General features: G+C 36.0%; 1 protein-coding gene across 1 annotated transcript; it reads right to left on the bottom strand.

Moving 5' to 3' along the window:
• Positions 1-1,148: 1,148 nt before the first annotated feature.
• On the bottom strand, positions 1,149-20,662 carry LOC149224185 (uncharacterized). Its single transcript, XM_089388108.1, has 4 exons — positions 18,822-20,662; positions 18,473-18,694; positions 18,275-18,359; positions 1,149-1,406 (listed from the first exon to the last, which is right to left on the bottom strand). Exons 1-4 carry the CDS (start codon positions 20,660-20,662, stop codon positions 1,149-1,151), a joined length of 2,406 nt encoding a protein of 801 aa, XP_089244234.1.
• Positions 20,663-21,199: the final 537 nt, after the last annotated feature.

The raw sequence follows: 21,199 nt of genomic DNA, 5'->3' as shown, positions 1-21,199 counted from the left end.
GTAGAAAGGATATTTTTGTCAATAAAACGAGACCTGACTCAATTTGGGGGTATTACCAAAGTTGCGAGATCCTGACATAGCCATCAACGGAAGTTGAAGTGCCTTGACTCTCTGGAAAGTCCCATAACTTTCAAGGATTGTAAAATCACATTCCGAAGATTGAACCAAAAACAATGTAAACTTTGAAACGGGAACTAATACTATTACCCGTTTTGTAGAGATAGCAAAAAAGTGACCTCGAAAAGGGGCGATGCGGAACACACATATTTTTTTTAGAGCATAGCTTTTGGCATTTTAAATAACCAATACGATTACCCGTTTCGTAGGAGTAATAAAAATGTTACCCGATTTGGAAAAGTGGTGATGCAAAATACACTTCTTTCTTTTCAGAGCATATGTTTTACTCTTTAAATTTTCTTATGTATCAAATATAAATATTTGCTTTTAAATGTTAGTGATTTTCATGCTGATTTTGAAACGTGTTGATGCAGCATACCTTTTTTTTAGAGGACTTAGGTTTCAACATATAAAATTTATTATCTGCATTTTTTTTGAAATTATGATTATAATTTGAAAAAAAAAACAAAATCAAAAAAAAATACATAAAATTAAGTAAAAATAGAAAAATTTTAAAAAATTAACAAAAACTCGAGAAACAAATAAAAATTAAAAATTAAAAAAAAACTACATTAAAAAATATATATATATATATATATATATATATATATATAATTAACAAAAAAATAATTTTAAAAACTAGTAAAATTAATACTAAAAACATTTTTAAAAAACTAAAATAAACATAAATTATAATAAATTATAATATATATATATATATATATATATATATATATATATATATATATATATATATATTTGTGTGTGTATTAAGCCCTATCTCTTTAATTTAAAAACAAAAAAACAAAAAAAATTAAAATCTTCAACTATTTTTTTTAAACCATTTTTTTTTTATTTCAAAAAAGAATTACAATGTTTTTTTACACAACATTTTTTTCTGTTATTTTATAAATTAAAAAAAAAAAAAAATAAATAAAAATTGTCCCCCCACCCCCAGCCGCCCACGGCCACGCCACCACAAGTGGCTAGGGGGCGAGGAGGCGATAATCGCCTCCCCACCCCCTGGCCGCCTATGGTGGCGTGGCCCTGGGCAGAGGGGCCTGCATGCAGACCCTCCGCCTAGGGCCGCACCACCACGAGTGGCCGGGAATCACCTCCGCACTCCCCAGCCAGCCGTGGTGGCGCGACCTTGTGCAAAGGGGCCTACACGAAAGTGCCTCCGCCCAGGGCCGCACCACCACGGGCAGCCAGGGGGCGAGGAGGCTATTCTGAGAATTGCCTCCGCGACCCCCAACTGCCTGTGGTGGCGTGGCTCTGGACGAAGGGGCCTGCGCACAGACCCTCCACCCAAGGCCGTGCCACCATGGGCGGCCAGGGGGAGGACAATTTCTTTTTTTTTTTAAATTGTTGAACAAAAAACAATTTTTTTTTTAAATAAAAAAATAAATTGTTTAAAAATACATTGTTATTTTTTTTTAAATTAAAAAAAAGAGAATTTAAATTTTTATTTTTTATTTTTAAATTAATGAGATAGGGCTTTTATATATATATATATATATATATATATATATATAATGGAAAATACATATTTTTTTAAACTTTAATTTATTTATTTTTTATTTTAACTTGACAAGATACATATATTTTAAAAAAAAAAAAAAAATTTGTTTTTTTTTTTTAATAATTTACGTTTATTTTTGTTCTTTTAGTTTTTTTCCAAATGTTTTTAATATTAATTTTACTATTTTATTAATTTATTTTTTGTTAATTTTCTAGTTTTTCTTTAATCTAGTTTGTTTTTTATTTTTATTTTTATTTTTTTTTCTATTGTTTGTTAATGTTTTTTTAAATTTTTCTATTTTTGCTTACTTAATTTTATATATATTTTTTAAATTTCGGTTTTTTCTTTCAAATTATTTTATGTTCTAAGAAATATTTTTTTTTTAGCTTTTTTTTTTTGTCTTTTTTATATATATTTTTATATTTGTTTTTTTAAGTAATCAACATTTAAAAAAAAAGAAAAATAAAACAACTTGAAATTTTTTTATTGTTTACAAGATAACGTTTTTTTTCCCATTTTTTTTAAATATGTTTTTTTTACTATTTACTTTTTTATAATTTTTAAGTTCTTTTTTTTTGTTTTTTAATTCTTATCTTTTATAGGTTAATATTGTTTTTTTTTACATTTTTATGATTGATTTTTTATTTTTTATTTTTATGTTTGATTTTTTTTGTCTTTTTTTTTTCTATGTTTGATTTTATTTTTTTTTAATTGTATATTTTAATTTATGTTTTGTTATTTTTTAAAACTTTTTTTTGTTTTGTGTTTTTTCATTTTTTTATTTTTTCATTTTTTCATTTTATTTTATGTTTTCATTCTTCTTTTGAAATTTTAATGCTTTTCGGGGTAATGATAAAATCTTTTACGCCATTATTTCGAAATGTTGAAATTTTACCCTTGAAAAAAAAAAGTGTTATCCCAGCGTCAATACTTTTCATTTTCTGAATGTTTTTTACACAAAATTTACCATTGAAAATGAAAGTGTTATTTGAGCATCAACACTTATTGTTTTGAGGATGTGTTTTGGACATCTTTTGCACAAAAAATTGGTTTTCACTGTCATTTTTAAAACATGTTGAAATTCTACCATAGAAAAACAAAAGGTGTTATTCTAGCATCAACACTTTTCATTTTTAGCACAGTTTTTGATGTTTTTACGAGGTTTTTTGGCCAAAGTTCCCGTTTTGAGTTTATAGTTTCCGTTTCAAAGTTTAGATTGTTCAAATCATGCATGGTGTGAGGATAGCTTCTTTCGTTGATTCTAATGAGACAACTATTAACTAGATGCTAGCCATATTTGTCACTTATTTAATTAGATTTTGCAACTTCGACAACCATATTACTCAAGACGAAAGATTCTTTTGATCGCAAATCTAGAGATGGATAAATTTCATGAGAAAGTTGATTAGAAGAGTTATCTTCATGAAAAAAAAGAGGCGATATGAGATAGAAAGGATACTCAATGATCTAATTATTTTCTCTTTCATCATGGAAAACCTCATTACCTTATGTCAATTGAGAAGTGAGGTCATGCGATGAAGAAATTTAAAAGCATGGGGTATCTTCATCACATCTAGGTGCATTGAAAATATGAGATCACAAGGGATAGTAGGACAAAGAGAAAGTTTTTATAAGAGCATTTTCTTCGCTCAAAAAGATTCTAGATCTAAATCTTTCAAATTAAATTTTTCGTGAGAAACCAAAATCAGCTTTTGCACTTGGTAATTCATCATCATATACATCGACAAAATCATCATCATCAGAATGATTGTTTCCCAATACTACATATCTAAACAAATTGATTTCATTTGATTCATTACTGAGATTAACAAATTCAATATCAGTCACGGATGAGGAGACGCGATCTATACACAAAGGATTTTGAAAAAGAGAAGAAAGATTGAAATAATCTCCACCTTCCTGCTCCTATACTTGTGTAATGCGGCTATGTTGAGCTCGATCACAATTTGGACCAAAAAATTCAAAATTAGGAGAGTGGAAAAACTAGTTGATGGAGAAGATTGATCAAGTGGATCACTATACAAAGAGTCACGACATGTAAATGATAAAGGATGACAAAAATATGAATCAGATTCAAGGCTAGATTTATGAGTGTTAATAACATCTTGAGGAATAGAAAAATTGGTTTTTACGTAGCTCTCATGAGCCATTTTTAGATTTACTCTATTAGATTTGAATCATGAAAAGAAGAAGGGGGATGAGAAGAAGGATTAGGAATTTGATGTGTCGATTTCCCAACTTTATGATTATCACAATGAGGCACCTGCATTGGAACTAAAAAAGGAGGAGGACAAGGAACAAAAGGAGTAACAGGTTCCTCCTTTAAAATTAGGGGTTTATCTTGGTTTACTAGAGTTGGTGATGAAGGAACATTAGTTGGTCTCCATTCACCATGCAAATATATATGAACCAAATTCTCAAACTTTTGTTTCAAGAAATCCCAATCCATACCTTCTTCAGGAAAATCATAAAAAAGATGAAGGAATTGATTAGAGAAATCCTCAACTGATTCATCAAGCTCCATTCCAAGTTGTTCGATTGTTTTACAAACATTTCGATAATGATACCTATCAAATGCTAAATGAAGCTCCTCGAGAAGATGGCTAAGAGAATGAATGGAACCAGGTGGCAGAGTGTGACACCATCGGCTAACATGAACTTCAAGGGTGAGGCAGAAAACAATACAAACCTCATATTCACAATCAATTTCATAATATTCATAGAACTTAAGGAAAATAGATGCATGATCGGTAAAGGAGGTATCACCCTCACCATCAAACTTGAGTTGATACAAGTCATGGAGAGACTTACCAGGGATTGAAAGTACACCAAGGGACAAGTTAGAAAAACACCCCGAGGGTATGGTTTGGGGATGAGACATTTACTATAAGATATTCAAAACAGACTCAAAGGGCTCAACTTGTCATCTGGCCCTCCTTCTAACACTATTTTGTTGCCAGTGTTAGAAATTCGTCAACCAAAGGGGTCTCCCGGATGTGAAGTCCAAATTAGACCTCACACACTTTGGAATAGAAGCCTGATCCGTAGTATCAACCTGATTTCCATATATTATTATAGCTCTGCCTTGGCTCTTACTGTGAGGAAGGGAGGGGTGCACATGTGCCTTCAAAAAGCAAGGTGTTGTGCTTGGCGATTGTTCAGTTGTACGTGTGTCAAAGTTCTTTTACCGTGGAGGGGAGAGAGAATTGATCCTCTAGAAGATAGGTAATAGTACGACCCTAGTAGAGACACACATAGGAAAGAAATATCTGTTCAATATCTAGTGGAATAGTCCACAAGGATGCGAAGGTAATTACAACCAATACAACAAGAAATATATATCTAATATCTAGTGGAATAGTCCATAAGGATGTGACGGTGATGGAAACTATTAAAACATATTCCCAATATGATAAGTACAAAAATGACTGAAATAGTTCAACTATTTAGCAAAGATTAAAGAAAACATGACTTACTAACATTCACAAAATAGTCTTACAAATATTATTAATCCATGCATGAAGAACTTGCTAGAAATGAGGCTTCTAATATTAAGTAAAAGTTCCAATAAACGTGTATAAAATAAACACTGCTAGCTCCAATAGTGGAGTGTTGGAGCCACTCCTTGCTCCTCAAAATAACTAGCTTGTCTCTCCAATGCCTTGCAAGAGGAGACAAGATGAAAGTCCTTTTCATGTACAATGAGGGTGTATATATAACAAATGTGGTGATCCTTCACCTCCCTTATGACTCTTGGACTAGTCTCTTCACTGTTTGACTTCTCATGAATTTTTGATTTCCTACATGACTCTTCTCATTACATAGATGACTCTTGGATTTCCACTTCACATTACATTTTCTAATATAGAATTACATAATCCACAAATGATATGACACATGATGACTCATGACACGATATGATACGACATTGATGACATGGACTGCATGATGACATGGAAATGTCAAGTCACATTTTTATGCTTATTTCTTTGTTTCTTCTTGAAAATATGGTGCATGTTCTTCTTCTATCTCATTCTTATGAATTGAAGATAAGGAGTCTTCAATGTGGTCTTGATCTTCCATCTTCTGTTATAGTCTAGTGTTCATTTGTCATCTTAACTGATGATCCTCTTATCTCTTCAGATCCTTAGGTGTCTTCTAGCATGTCCTCCTTCTCAATCTCCTTCTTCATAATCTTTCCATATCATGGTAGTGTTCATGCATCTGCAATACACTCATGACAAGATGACATCATCCTGATAAGCCCCTAGTCTAAGATGGTGCATATTGATCCACTGACCAAGCCAAAACTATGTGAGAGGATGGGAAAGAGGGTCGTGATTGTGCAATTGCACAACTTAGGTAGTCAATGGTTAGGATCCAGCCTTGATACTACACAATGTGTAGTTCGTGCTTGGACTGAGCAAAAAGATTGCATAGTTGGGGATCTCAAGGAGCCAAGATGAGAGCTTGAGCACTAATTTTTCCCATCGCATAGTTCTAGAGGATAAAGGAGCTGAGATGAGTATGTTATTACATAGTTAAAGATATTAGGGTTGAGCCTTGAGCCTTGATACTACACAATGTGCAGTACTAACTGGGAAGGAGTGAGAAATTACATAACTTTTGGAGTCAATCAGCTAGGCTAAGGGCTTTTGCACTATTTCACCCAATTTCACAGTTCTAGAAGGTAGAGAAGACCTGATGATTATGAAATTAAAAATATCAAGAGCTAAAGCGTTGAGCTTGAGCTCGAAGATTACAATGTGAAATTGAGGCTAGGCTGGATTGTTGAATTGCATAATTCTAAGGGCCAAGGTCCAGGTTGAGCACTGGAACTGCACAGTACATAGTCTTGGGAGGTAGGAACTAAGCATTGCATAGTGTCAAGGGACATGGTTGCAACTTCAAGGTTGGAACTTCGTATTACGCAGTTTGAGGAAGATTGGATGAGGTTAGGTTGCAGGGAAGTGTCTGAAAAATGGCTAAGTGTGGGATCAATGAGACTAATGTGAGCAGTGATATGACTTCACTGTGATCACATACTTAGAAAACTTGTTGACATAACATTATGTATCATCTAAAATAGGTTAAAGACATATTTCCCTTAATGTGAAAACTTTACGACGACTTTACGAAAAGTGTTACATTTGTTGGGTTGTGTTATATTCTTTCCCCGTAGTTAACAGGGGGTTTGAGGGGAACCTGTAACCCAACTTTATGGGATCTGGGGCAGCGCCCCTGAAATTTTTTGTTTTGGACACTATGTTAGGTTGGGTGGACCCACCTATGGTTTTGTGCATGATTTTCGCACATGTTTTTTGGACGCGATGGTTTTCGGTCCATGGTATTGGACGCGATGGTTTTTTGGTCCATGGTATTGGATGCTTCGGCATGCATAAATATGTATTATAACATTGAAAGGAACATAATGAAAAATCAAGCTGTTAGTCTCGGTTTTGGGATCCAGGGAAAAATCTCTGTGTATATGTGTTTGATGTGTTATGCTCTCGCATTGTTTATTTTTTGTGTTTTAGAATTTGCATGCAGGTAATTTCTGTATGGGGTTAAAACCTACATTCGGTATCAGAGCAAATTTGGCTTCAAGGGGATGCCTTTGTTCCTGAGGGGTTTCAGTCAGGCCTATGGTAGACCCTGTTTAGTGGGAGATCTGTGAGATCGATTCTAGTGGTGAAAGAAGATGGCGAGCAGTGGAAAGGTAGAGATCGAGAAATTTAAAGGTCAGAGCTTTGAGTTGTGGAAACTCGAGATGGAGGATCAGTTGGTGGATAAAGATCAGTGGATCGCGGTAGATCCAGATACTAAACCAACGGGAGTGTCTGATGAAGAATGGAAGAAGTTGGATCGGAAGGCAAAGAGCACAATACGATTGTGTGTCTCAGATTCAGTATTGTTGAATGTATCAGGGGAAGCTACAGCAAAGGCTTTGTGGGACAAGTTAGGGACTTTGTACCAATCTAAGTCTCTGGTGAATAAACTGTTCCTGTGGAAAAAGTTGTATAACTTGAGGATGAAAGATGGAGACTCGGTGACAGAGCATCTAAACACATTTAATACTGTGGTAAGTCAGTTAGCATCTGTTGATATTAAAATTTCAGATGAAGATAAGTGCATCAGTTTGTTGTGTTCTCTACCAGATTCATGGGATAGTCTAGTTATTGCAATACGTAGCAATGCAACTGCCTTGCAGTTTGATGAAATAGTCTCAGCCTTGCTGACGGAGGAGATGAGAAAGAAAAATATGGAGAGCCAAAATGGTGATGCCTTGTCTGTATGAGGATGGTCCCAAAATAGAAACAAAAATAAGTCATCGAGTGGGAGATCTAAATCTCCAGGAAAACCTGTAAAGGTGGTGTTCTGGAAATGCGGAAAGGAAGGCCACTTCAAAAGGCACTGTAAATCTAAAGCTCCTGACAAAGGAAAGGGATCTGATGAGGCTCCTTCTGCAGAGGCGAAAACCACCTCAGATGAAGGTGGGGATGTGTACTTGGCTTCTTCAAGTACACATGTAGATCATGAGGCATGGTTGATTGACTCAGGTGCATCCTTTCACTTCACTCCCCATAGAGAGTGGTTCTGTGAGTATGAGAAATATGATGGTGGTGATGTCTTCTTGGGGGATGACAAGAAGGCTAGAATCATTGGTCATGGAAAAGTAAAGTTGAAGCTACAAGGTGGAAGGGTTAGAACACTTCTGGGTATTCTTCATATTCCTGCATTAGCCAGAAATCTGATTTCTGCTAATAAGCTGGATGATGCAGGTGTAAAAATAGTGTTCGAGAAGGATACCTACAAGATGGTTCGGGGACCACTGGTATTGATGTGGGGAGTTTGGATTGGAACTCTATAAAACTTGCAAGGTAGCACTGTTGTTGATGGGTGCAACAGTTTCATAGTTCCTGAAAGTGGAGCAGAAAATCTAGTGGTCTCTGGAGAAAAGACCATGTTGTGGCATCAAAGGCTTGGACATATTGGAGAGAAGGGCCTTCAAATACTTCATGGTAAAGGTATGATAGAAGGTATGAGTAATAACTCTCTGGATTTTGATTTCTGTGAAAATTGTGTATAAAGGAAGCAGAATCAGGTGAGCTTCCCCTCTGATGGTAAGAGGGTGAAACATATATTAGAGCTTGTGCACAGTGATGTGTTTGGACCTGTGAAGGTTCCATCATTGGGTAAGCCTGTGTACTATGTATCATTTATAGATGACTTCTCAAGGAATACATGGATATATTTGCTTAAGAAGAAATCTGAAGTCTTTGATAGGATTAAAGAATTTAAGGCTCTAGTGGAAAACTAGACAGAGAAGAAGATAAAGGTGCTAAGGATAGATAATGGTGGAGAGTTTTGCAGTAAGGAATTTGAAGAATTCTGCAAGAAGTGTGGTATAGCACGGTAGAAGACTACTCCTTATACACCTCAGCAAAATGGAGTTGCAGAAAGTATGAACAAGACGTAGATGGAAAGGGGAAGAAGCATGCTCAGTGGTGCCGGGTTAGGACTGGAATTCTTGGCAGAGGCGGTGGACACTGTATGTTACATGGTCAACAGGTCACCTTCATTAGCGTTGGAGGATAAGACTCCACAAGAGGTATGGATTGGTAAGAAACCTTCTCTTTCACATCTGAGGGTATTTGGATGTGATGCATATGTACATGTTCCAAAGGAGAAAAGAACAAAGTTGGATAGTAAACCTGAAAAGTGCATCTTTATTGGGTATAAGGATGGTTTAAAGGGTTATAAGCTTTGGAACCCAGTAACAAGGAAGGTTATGTACAGTCGAGAAGTGGTGTTCAGAGAGGTGAAAGATGTTATTAAACATGAAGTCCAACCAAAGGAACCTGAGAAGATAGAGTTTGAGCTAAAGGAGGAAGAGTTAGACTCTACAGTAGAGGAGGAATCAGAAGATGAAGAGCCACAAACTCTAGCCGTGAGAAGATCAGTTCGAGAAAGAAGGCAACCAGAAAGGTATAGTCCATCTGCTTTCTGTTCAAATTTTGCTTTGTCTGTTACTCATGATGATCCCAGAACTGTGAAGGAAGCAGTGGATTCAGAGGATGGAAAACTCTAGAAAGGGGCCATGGTTGATGAAATGGCATCTTTGCAAAAAAATGAGGCTTGGGATCTGGTGGAGTTATCGGCTAGAAGGAAACCCGTTGGCAACAAATGGGTGTTCAAAAAGAAGACAAATGCAGAAGGAAAAGTGGAGACATGAAAAGCTCAGTTAGTAGCAAAAGGTTATTCCCAAATGCCGGGAATTGATTTTGGTGATATTTTTTCTCTTGTTGCCAAGGTAACTTCTATTAGATTACTTTTATCTATTGCTGTTGCTTTTTATTTTGAGGTAGAATAGATGGATGTGAAGACAACATTTATTCACGGGGATCTGGAAGAGGAGATCTACATGAAGCAACCTTAAGGCTTTGCGATGAAGGGTAAGAAAGAACTGGTATGTAAGTTAAAGAAGTCTCTATATGGGTTAAAACAGTCACCAAGGATGTGGTATCAGAAATTTGATACATTTATACGGGGACTTGGCTTCACCAGAAGCAAAGCAGATCACTATGTGTATTTTAAAGTAATTGGTGACGTGTTATTTATCTGGTCTTGTATGTGGATGATATGTTGTTGGTTGGAAATGACAAAGAAGTTATCCAGGATTTGAAGACCCAATTGTCCTCCAAATTTGACATGAAAGATCTTGGTGCTGCAAACTACATTTTGGGCATGGAAATTAAAAGAGATCGTGCAAAGACAAAGCTCTGGTTAAACCAGAGGAAGTATGTCAAGACAATATTGCAGAGGTTTAATATGCATGATAGTAAACTAGTGAAGGTTCATATTCCTGTAGGTGTGAGGTTAACTACTGAACAGTGTCCCAAGACACAAGACACATTGCAACGATTGTGACGACACTTGTGCAACAATGCTTAAAACTTTGGGAATGAGTACGATAGTTGTTTACATGGTAATAAAATGTCATTATCACAAATATTTCTCCTTGAAACAAACCAAAACTCCACTTTACATGATAAGCAGCAATTCCTAGGCCAAAAGATGACACTTGCGATATGAAAATAAGAGTGCAAACAACACTTGTGATATGCAAACGATGGTGGAAAAAACACATGCAAGGGTGAAGATAAAATGAAAATGACACTAATTAAATGGAAAGCATGTGAAAGAGACATTTGTAAACATGAAAATAAAACTTGCGATATTGAAAGTGCACAAAAGTGACAGTGGGAGAAACTCACCAAAATATAAGTACGATCGCAAACAAAGTGAGGGACTACCAAAGCTCACTGACGGTCGACATGTATTTGACATCGCAAAGGCATAGTCTTGATGGACTGTGCTATTCTTGTTCAATATTGTGTAAAATAATGCACTCATGGACCTATTACAGACTATACCTGGTTGTTATACCACATTGTTATGTAATGATGGTGCTTCCTGCTTTGGTCTTTGACAAATTCATGAACATGTTGTGTGTCGGGCTACATGCCACATGAGTTATGAGTTAATTTTGTGACCTGGGTTGCAGTTTCATCTTATTCATTTGTGTAAGGGTTCTTTATTTCTCGGCTACCCGTGGAGCACCTCTAGAGTGAGACCATCAAATATTTACTAGGTGTCATGACACTCTCTATGTTGCTTAACCTGTGCTTCTGATACATTGTAAATATGCTTCACAATAACAACTCCCCCCTCTTTATGACCAACAACACTCAATATTGAAGGAATTTCACTGTGGATTATTGGCAAGATGAAAAATTTCTTCCATGCTAATGTTCAGATCGATTGTTTATTGTTGATTCGGTAGTTGTTGTTTCATCATCAGTTACTTGTATGTTTTTATTTCCATAGCAGCTTGCCAAAGTGAGAGGTATGCATATATCTATGTTACCTCTACTTATGATTTTTATGGATAATTGCATATGATTGGCATAAGTGATTTGTGTCATAAATGTCAATAGCATAGTGTTGAGTGATATCAAGAATGGGGGTGACGCATGGAGATCCTTGCGGATTGTAACCCTAGTCAGAATTGGATTTGAAAGAGTTGTTATGGTTTCAAGATTGCAAGTTTGAATCCAGTCCAAGGCTGCAGCGAGGTCAAAATCATAGCTTGAGTGTTATGCAAGCTGTAAAGGATGAGCCTCTTCCATTTTGATAGTTTTCTTTCTAGTAAATAGAAAATCAATAGTATTAATGAGGGGAAGATTTTCATAACCATCACTAGTGGCACAAATGTTATGATGATATGCGAGTTTATCATGAACCATGTTGAATTTGTAGATAGAAAGAAACCACACGTACAAATATTTATTGGAGTAAAGACATAGTACCTTATAGATTATTTGTATCGATATAAAACATGAATGCTTAATGTCCAAAGTTTGAGTTCACTTTGATTTCGAATTTACAATTTTGGTGATCTGACAAAGAGGAAGTGCTTATCTGAGACCAACATAGAGAGAAGCAGGATCATCCAAAATATTATTGTCCCACACAAACATGCATAATGTGACAACTACAAATCGATGCTCAATATTAACCTTTGACTCAATTGCAGGTTTATCAACTCTATTCGATGGTGGAGGCCACATTGAAGGTGTTTATAGAGACATTGATTCACAGTTGAGAGGATTTATTCATTCTTGGGAGCAACACTTGTAAGAATCATCTATTTTTTCAATGAAAATGACCGAAATCAATATAGTATTAGAGTTAATGAATACTATGATACTTTTTTCTTCTGATGACACAATCAAACTTAGAAAAATAACTCTTGAGAATATTCAAATTTTTCTAGAAAATGCACAATAAAAGATTGGTTTTCGGTAACTTGAATCACTGTTCTAGCAAGATGAGATTCAACAAAAGGGTTGTAATTATAATTTTTTTTATGTTTAGAACAATCCGTTGTTAAATATTAAGACAAAATCCCTTCAACAACAAGAATATGAAGTTGAGGTTGATTCAATGCCTGGTTCTAGAATATATTTGCATAAAGATACAGATGTAGAAGTTCAATCTTCACTTCTGAAGCCAATTAACATATCTTGGGAAAAGATTGTCAATAACATAAACAAAACCGGTTTTGGATATGACAAGGATGTATCCTTTCATAATAAAACTATTCAAAGCCTATCTAGTTTCAAAGTGTTTGATTTCTTTATGAAAGCTCATCTTCAGTTGTTCCAGATCCTACTCCTCTTCCACAACAGACACAATAGTTTTTTTAATGCCAACATTGTGACCAAGTTGCCCATATGAAAGATCAATGTTTTGATCTTCATCCATGTGAGCATTGTCATAAAACGACTCAATCTTCAAACAAATTCTTCAAAAAGAATCCTCCTACAAGAACAAATATCCCTCTTGGATGTATTGCTTCTTAGCAATGGGCTTCAATAGTTAAAAATGTATTTTAGTCAAATGTGAGAATTTCTTCTAGAGTATTAAACAGGCTTCTAGTTGATTTTTCTCCATATTCTCACCTTGTATCTAACAGGGGGGAAGTGATGGTCATATACAAGCTTCAAAGACACATCAAGTGAGTGTGAGCCACAACCTGAACCTGCTTCCTAATTTAGAGTTTTAAACAGAGATAGAGATTCCCTTAAGCATGTAGTTGGTTGGCGGTCAAACTTAAACCATCTATGCGGGGTTCAGACCTCCCTTTTCATTTTGATCTTCACCCTCTTCAAAGAATTGGGGACACTTACTCTAGCAGAAGACTTCATCTTCTTGCTAGTTCTAGAAGAGTTACAGAAATTTCATTAAGCATTCTAGAGTTTGTGGTCATCCTTAAACCACCACAGGTTGTAGACCTCCCTTTTCCAGGTTGAAGGTCTCCCTCTCCAAAGCATTAGGGACACTTCCTCTAACATAATATTTCAACTTCTTGCTAGATTTGGAAGATTTTTGGGAACTGCACTAAGAATTCCACTGTTGGTGTTCATCCTTAAACAACCCCTTTATACCAATATTTCATAGAGCACATTTATCCTAGTGATGCCATGCATTTTTACACATTTTTATTACAATTCTCTTCTTGGACTCATACATACCCTTTCAGATTAGGGGGGGAACGTTGGACACCTAAATTGCTAAGGGTTATGGTGTGTAAGTTGAACAGTCAAAGGCAGTGCAAGAGACTGTGGAAGATGAATCCAAGAGTGTGTTATAAATGTGCATCATGTTTAAAGAGATGTATCTAATGCTTATATTTCATATTTTTGGTCTTCACCATGGTTGTGTTTAACGATCACTGTTGATTCTTTTGATATTCTTCTTCCAAAATATCCCATACATCATTTCCAAGTGATTGAATGCAGTTTTTGATCCTTACTTTCCAAGAAACAAAGTTTGTTCCATTGAACATTAGTTCCCTATGGGTAAATCCTCCTTCCTAGTTTTCCATGGTACTATATCTTTCATCCAATATTAAAAAGATATGAAGTAACCTTGTTCTTATACCAATTGTTAGAAACCAAGACAATACAGAGAGGGGGCGATGAATCTATATTGTAGGAATTTTATACTTTATTTCACTCTTTCAAAAATGTTAGGAAACCATGAAATACTTCAAAAATGGATTCATATGAGCACGAAAAGAAGTAACCTAAACAACACAAGTGGCACTAAGATATTTTTTTTTTTTAAATTGTAATTTCTTCACAAGGAAAGCTACAACTTGTTGTTACAAAAATTCTCTGGCTACAACTAGTAGGAAACAAATACTCCATGATTTGCCAGCTATAACTGAAAGGAGCTATAACCCTTGAAAATTTATCAACTTCTAGTGAAAGGAACTCCAACCCTTAAACATGTAGCAACACCTACTAGACAGAGCAACAAACATTGATTTACAAGCTACAACTTGCTTGCCCTCTATGATTCATTTTTCATCCATTTTCAAACTAGAACCATGAATGCCAAATCCTCACATAAATGAGTGAATCTGTCTCTCCAAACAATCACCAAAACACCTTCAATAGTCTCTGATTATTAAGATATCCACCATCTACACAAGAAACAACTATTTTCATTCTCTTCAAAACAACAAACTTCCTCAATTGATTCAACTCATTTTTTAAAACTTGACTGGAAAAATTAGCTTCTTTTTACCTTTAGATCTTCCTTCATGCACATATCTTCTGTTGATAGCTCTTCTCAATCTGCTTGAACTATTTTCACTCAGTGATATGATGTTCTGATAAAAATCACTGAGTTAATCTTCTTAATTTCCATTTAAAAGTTTAGCTAAGTTCACCTCTCATCATTATTTCTTCAAGTGTTCTCCACTTGTTTTGATTTTTAGCATGTTTGAACAGGATTTCTACATGTGTAAAAATAAAATTCCATCTTTGCATGAGGTTTTTGAACTCAATCACTAATATTTACTGTCAATTTTAGCTAATCTGGCACATTACAAGGTTTAGATGGAGTTTTATTTGCAATTCCAACTCTAATTGACTGCTTTTTTGGCTAACTCACCAAATATGTTTCCAATACTCTTTATGTCACCATATTTGTGCATTGAGTCTGTGGCCCTTACATTATTGGCCCTTTTTTCCCATTAAACCATGGACCTATAACTGTGGCCTTAGTCCCTGAGTGCTTAACTAAAAACTTCGTGCCTTTGGTCATCTTTGTCACATAGGACTATGCATTAGTGCTTAAATTTTAGCCCCCGGTAGCTTTTTCCTATTGTCTTTTTTTGCGTTCAAATTCCTCTCAAGGTCTGCCTTGTGGGGTGAGTTATCAAGTGGGTTCCCCTTCCACTTCTCCCATTGGTCGTTATGTCAATGTGTATTGGGACCTATCAGCCTGATGATCCTTCCTGCGCACTTTAATTTCCTTCCAAGGTGAAGGGTTCAAGATGAGTTGTCCTGGTGGGTCTACCCATTGTACCTTCTCACCAATCATCTGCTAGCCAAGCTAAGTTGTTTCTAACAAATGTCATTTCATTCGAATGCCCAGTTAGATGTAACGCTTTGCATGCATCCCCACGGATGGTGTCATGCTCATGTCATCTCCACCTCGTGGCGCCATATGAGTGGTCACATGTTTCACCGAGAAAAGGTCACCTTGGGTACCTGAAAAGTATAGAAATGCATGGCACATGTCCTCCTCCTATTGGGCCACATCATCCTAATATCCTCATCCACCTGTGCATCCATTTTTCTACTATATCCAATCACAATGTACCACCTATTATGTTAGAGAGGAAAGAGAAGGGGTCATGAGCCTTGGTTTTGCACCAATTTCCTTTGTTAAGATTTATAAGGGTCCCGACCATTTTCAATGTTACGCTACTTCCATGTTTCCTGGTTGTGCTCTATATGGTGGTTTGCACAAACCCCACTTGCATGACGTGTTATTAAGGGGGGCGCGGGGGGGGTTAGCGCAATTCACCTCCATTGTTGATCTAACAATTGGCAGTTTGGTCAAACCACCCAATGTGCCACTCCCCTATGCATTAACTTGTAAGCACTCTGATCTCATGTAACCTTATTGATGTGTCGGTGGGAATGCATGGCACTCAATCTGTGAATGTACATGCCTAGTCTTTAATTGTCACCTCTGTTAGTCTTCCACTAGCTACTTTTCCATCTTTATCCACACCGCCAAACTTAACAGTCGCTAAGACCACCTCCACCATATTTAACTCTAAATACTTTGACTTTTGGGGCTTCACCTTTGAATGGCCATAACTCTCAATCTAGGAGGCCATTTGTGATCTTCCTCACACCACTAGAATCTCTTTTAGAGCTATTTCGATCTGATTGGTTCCCATCTACTCTTGAGTTGATCTACTATACTGGAAATTCTTAAAAATTCACTATACCTTCTCCACTCATGCTAATCTTAATTCTTCTTCTCGTTCCTAAATCTTGATCACTTGTTCCATCCATTGGCATCCTTTTCTATCCTTTTCCATCAATGACAACATATTTCTAACAATGGTAAAATAAAATTTCTAATGGCTTAAAATTATGTGGATATAAAAACTAAATCAACTCCTCACCTTAATCATGTTGGTTGGTATATAAAAGATAATTGATTAGTTTCAACCTCATATAAATTTAGATATGTTTAATATATAAATGAGAGGAATTCTTAGTTTTTTTTTTTTTAGTGTTGTTCTCCTTGATGTAAATATTAAGAGAGGGTGGTGGGTGTTGGAGGTAATATTTACATTAGTAAATTTATTTTGTGTTTGTTAAATATAGTTGATATATTCTCTCAACCTCTCTAACTAAGTTTCGAATAAGTTGAATCTCACAACAACTTTAAAAATATATTGTATTTGAGTTTAAAGATATATTAAAAAAGTGTGAATTTTTTATATGTGCAAAATTTTTAAGTGTTTGTGTTTGTAGTTTCTCTAAAGAATCATGAAGAAAAATTGAGCAAATCCCTAAACATATTATTACTTAAAATCTTAAAATTAGAGGCAACACACCCTTATCATTTTCCACCCTCCTCATAAAAGCAAGTTTTTACCCCATTGAGAATATGGTTATGACTAGACAAGTAATGTGCAAGAAGAAGATTAATATGGAAGACAAGGGAATTCTTAAGATTCCCTCAAAATCTAGTCAAAATTGTTTGTGGCTTAAATGAAACTAGCATAAACAATGTCAAGTTTTGGCTGAACCAATTAAGAATCAGGATTAAAAATATTATTACATCTAAATTTAGGAAGAGGTTGTGGTGCTATAAGGAATTAATGGGTAATAGGAAGTTAAGATACTATACACATGTGATTAACAATAATCTACAAAATTGTCTCTCTACTTTATATGGCTTAAAGAAGAAAATAATAACAAATTATTATGAGGCCCATAATGCTAACATAAAAACTAATAATCTTGAACTCCATAGTGAAACAAGGGCAATATGTTGGGACATAAGAATTGTCATCTTTGTGACATTAAGAGGGTTGATGAAACACAATTCTTCTTAAAATGACTTGCACATACGTATATTAAATTTTGATTTTAAAAATTTTGTTACAATATTGCGTTCTTAACATTTTAAGTCATCAAAACTATGGTGTTCTAAAAATACTTCTCTCCAAACTTTTCAAAGTTCTTTAAGGTAACAAATAAGAATTTATCATTAATTAAAAAACAAAATAATGAGAAATCCATTTTAAACCTAATAATCTAAATATCTAAAATATTTATCTTTTATTTTGTTAATCTATATTTCAAAACTAAAATTAATATAAATTTATTTTAAATTCAAATTTATAAATCACATCAAATTTCTTAAAATAGTTCGGTATTCCATATCATTTACAAATGATTTAATATTAAATATATAATACTTATTCTAAAATATATTTACCTTAATTTGTTTTTTTAATATTAACTCTATAATACAATTAGCTACTCTCAATCCAATAATCCATATTATTTCCATGTCATTTACGAATGATTAATATTAAATCATATATAATACTTGTTCTAAAATATTTTTCAAAGAGAAAATCAACATATATTATATTAAGAAAATATAATGAGCAGATACATAGAAGCCAAAACATCGGCCGGTTGTTCCTACATATACATAAGATATTAGCTGAAGCCTTGCAAAAACTGGAAATCTGGCCCTATAGACAGAAAGAGCTGAAACAAATCCATATATGAATACCCTATATATCAAAACATATCCAGTTTATCTTCCAAAAATGAGAGGGAATTACTGTGGAAAAAGATCTGATGGAACACAGAGAGAAAGCAGAGTGAGGTGAGAAGAAAAGGGAACCGCAAGAAAGGAGAATCATGAGAAGAAGAACCATCATTGACAAGCCGGATCGAGCATAGCAAATATGTGAACCAGTGTAGAGAGAATAGAGTCCTTGGAGTCCTGGAAAATGCAGGCATTCCTCCATTTCCAGAGACACCAGCACGTGATGATGAATAAGGATCGCCATTCTGGGCGTTGGGCACTCCACCACTTAAATCCCTCCTCAACTGTAGAGAAAACCTGTAGAGAAAAACCATGAGATATAGAAAGATTATACCAGATTTGGGCCGATGCCGGACACTGAAAAAACATGTGGACATTGGATTCAGGCGCTTGTCGACACATGACACATCTGCTTGGACCTGACCATCCCTTTCGTTGAAGGACCTCCCATGTGAGGTTCCGATTGGAAAAGAACAGCCAAGAGAATAAAATTGCCTTGAGCGGGCAAGATGCTTTCCAGAATTTTAAAGGGAAGATTGGAGAGGGCCGCGGCTGAAGATTTGATGAGGCAGCTTCATATAAGTCCTTGACGCGAACTGGTTGAGTTGAATTCTGCATAGACCATATCAATTCATCATTGTTACCTGTCTGTTTGATTCCTTTGTCAACAAAAAACTTTGTCGCCAACTCCCAAGTCTGTCGCAGAGAAGGAGGCAGACCAAGATCTTCTGCATCCTTCCAGATTGGCGAGGAAGAAGACCACGACAAAATCAATTTATCCCATGTGAACAGACCCCGTGTGTGCAAAAATGAAATCAGATCAGGAGAGAGCTTTGTTTCCAGGCCATATACAGTTGAATCTACTCCAATAAGGATGCTGGAGCCGGAAGAAAAGCGCCACCTAAGAAAGTCGAAGAAGAGGTCCTGTAGCTTTTTAAAGCCGAGCCAAATAGTGGATCCCCTTTTGGAGCCAAGAGTCTTCTTTCTGTACCAATAAACCATGGATCTACGCTTCAAATATTTGTGATTAATGATGGCGCTCCATTTGCCATTAATAAAGACGCCTCTGTGAAGAGAATTGCAGAGGAGGGCCTTGCCAAAAGACCGCAAATGTAAGAGACCCCATCCGCCGGACCTCTTCGGCCTGGAGATGGAATCCATTTTTACCAAGTGGATCTTAGAATGATGAGAACGCCCTCCCCATAGAAAATTTGCTGATAAAGAGACCATTTTTCTAACAATAGTAGCAGGCAAAAAATAGAGGTGAGCCCAATAAACCGCAAGCTGGGAAAGAACAGATTGAACCAGGATGAGTCTGCCTCCGAGGGATAAAAAGCGCATCTCCCATCTTGAAATTTTTTTGTAGAACCTGTCAACCAGCCAAGCCCAGTCCTGCTTACGATACGCTTTTGGCTTGAGGAAAAAGCCCAAATATTTGAAGCCGTCTTTAATTGATGCCAAATTGACACCAAATAGTGCAGCAATCCATTGCGCAAGCTCCAGATTTGAGTCGCTGTGATATAAAATGGATTTGGCTCTGTTAATGACCAAGCCCGTTGCGGATTGGAACTTCTGAAAGATACCTGAAAGGCATAACCAACTAGATTTGCAGAGCATAGCAAATGTAAGAATGTCATCAACAAACAGATTATGTGAAAGAAAGATGTTCTTGCAAATCTTTATCGGAACACATCGATGCTCTGCAACTGCTTTGTTGATCTGCGAACTGAGAGTGTTCATGACTAGGATAAAAAGAAGAGGAGAGAGAGGACATCCTTGACGAAGTCCTCTTTCCGCCTGAAAGGGAGATGAAGGGGATCCATTAATGATGACTGAGTATTGAACGTTCTCAACGCAGGCCATCACCCAATTAATTCCTTGAGACCTCAGACCAATTTTTGCAAGAAGGATACGGAGGAACCCCCAGTCCACACAGTCGTATGCCTTTTCCAGATCAACCTTTAAAATAGCAGCATCGATATTTTTTGATATGACAGAGAACAAACACTCCTGAGTCGAGGCGACTGCATCGAGAATATTTCTGTGTTTTAAGAACGCATGTTGATCCCTAGAAATGAAGGAGTTAAGGATTGGTTTCATTCTCTCGGCAATAATCTTTGAAATGACTTTGAAGAGAATGTTGCATAATGCGATTGGCCTATAATCTGAAAATGAATTAGACTGCTCCTTTTTGGGGATAAGCGCTATAAATGTTGCTGTGAGAGCGCTGTTGATATGCCCCGACATACGGGTAGCATCCACCATCCCCAGCAGATCGTCTTTGAACAAGTCGTAGAAGTGTGAGAAGAATTCGATCGGCCATCCATCTGGCACAGGACTTTTGTCCTTTTGGAACTATTTTATGACTTCGAAAAGTTCATCTTCCGAAATGGCCTTGAAAAATTCTGTATTGGTAGCTTCATCAAACATGACAGGAACCTGTTCAATCATCCAAAGAACGTCGTTTATCTCATTTGGCCGTCTCTTGTATTTCTTCTGGAAAAACTTTGTAGCCTCCATCGCTATGTCCTGCTGAGAATGAACAAAGCCTCCATTTTCATCCTCGATTTTCCAGATCGAGTTCCTAATCCTTCTTGCATTTGCAAAATTGTGGAAGAATCTTGTATTACGATCACCCTCCTTGAGCCAAATCGCTCGACTTTTGAGCCTCCAGGATGATTCTTCTTTGAGCAGCAACGCTTGTTTCATTTTCTCCAAGGATCTGAAATGAATTTTTTGATCAAAAGACATAGAATCATAGGAGACCGAGTCAGATAAAATCCTTAGCTCCTTCTTTATATC

The sequence above is a fragment of the Pinus tabuliformis genome, chromosome Q (genome assembly GCF_031772625.1).
Source record: "Pinus tabuliformis cultivar Carrire ecotype Pingquan chromosome Q, CPIR1, whole genome shotgun sequence".
Taxonomy (NCBI): Eukaryota; Viridiplantae; Streptophyta; class Pinopsida; order Pinales; family Pinaceae; genus Pinus; species Pinus tabuliformis.
The sequence above is the reverse complement of the archived record's forward strand: the minus strand, read 5'-3'. Positions and strand labels throughout refer to the sequence as shown.

Coding starts and splice junctions, on each gene's coding strand:
- LOC149224185 (XM_089388108.1), bottom strand. CDS start 20,662: ATGGTGGATGCTACCCGTATGTCGGGGCATATCAACAGCGCTCTCACA. Junction 18,360..18,472: donor CATGATTCTCCTTTCTTGCG/GTTCCCTTTTCT, acceptor TTTGATATATAG/GGTATTCATATATGGATTTG. Junction 1,407..18,274: donor GGCTTCAGCTAATATCTTAT/GTATATGTAGGA, acceptor GTCTGTGCGCAG/GCCCCTTCGTCCAGAGCCAC.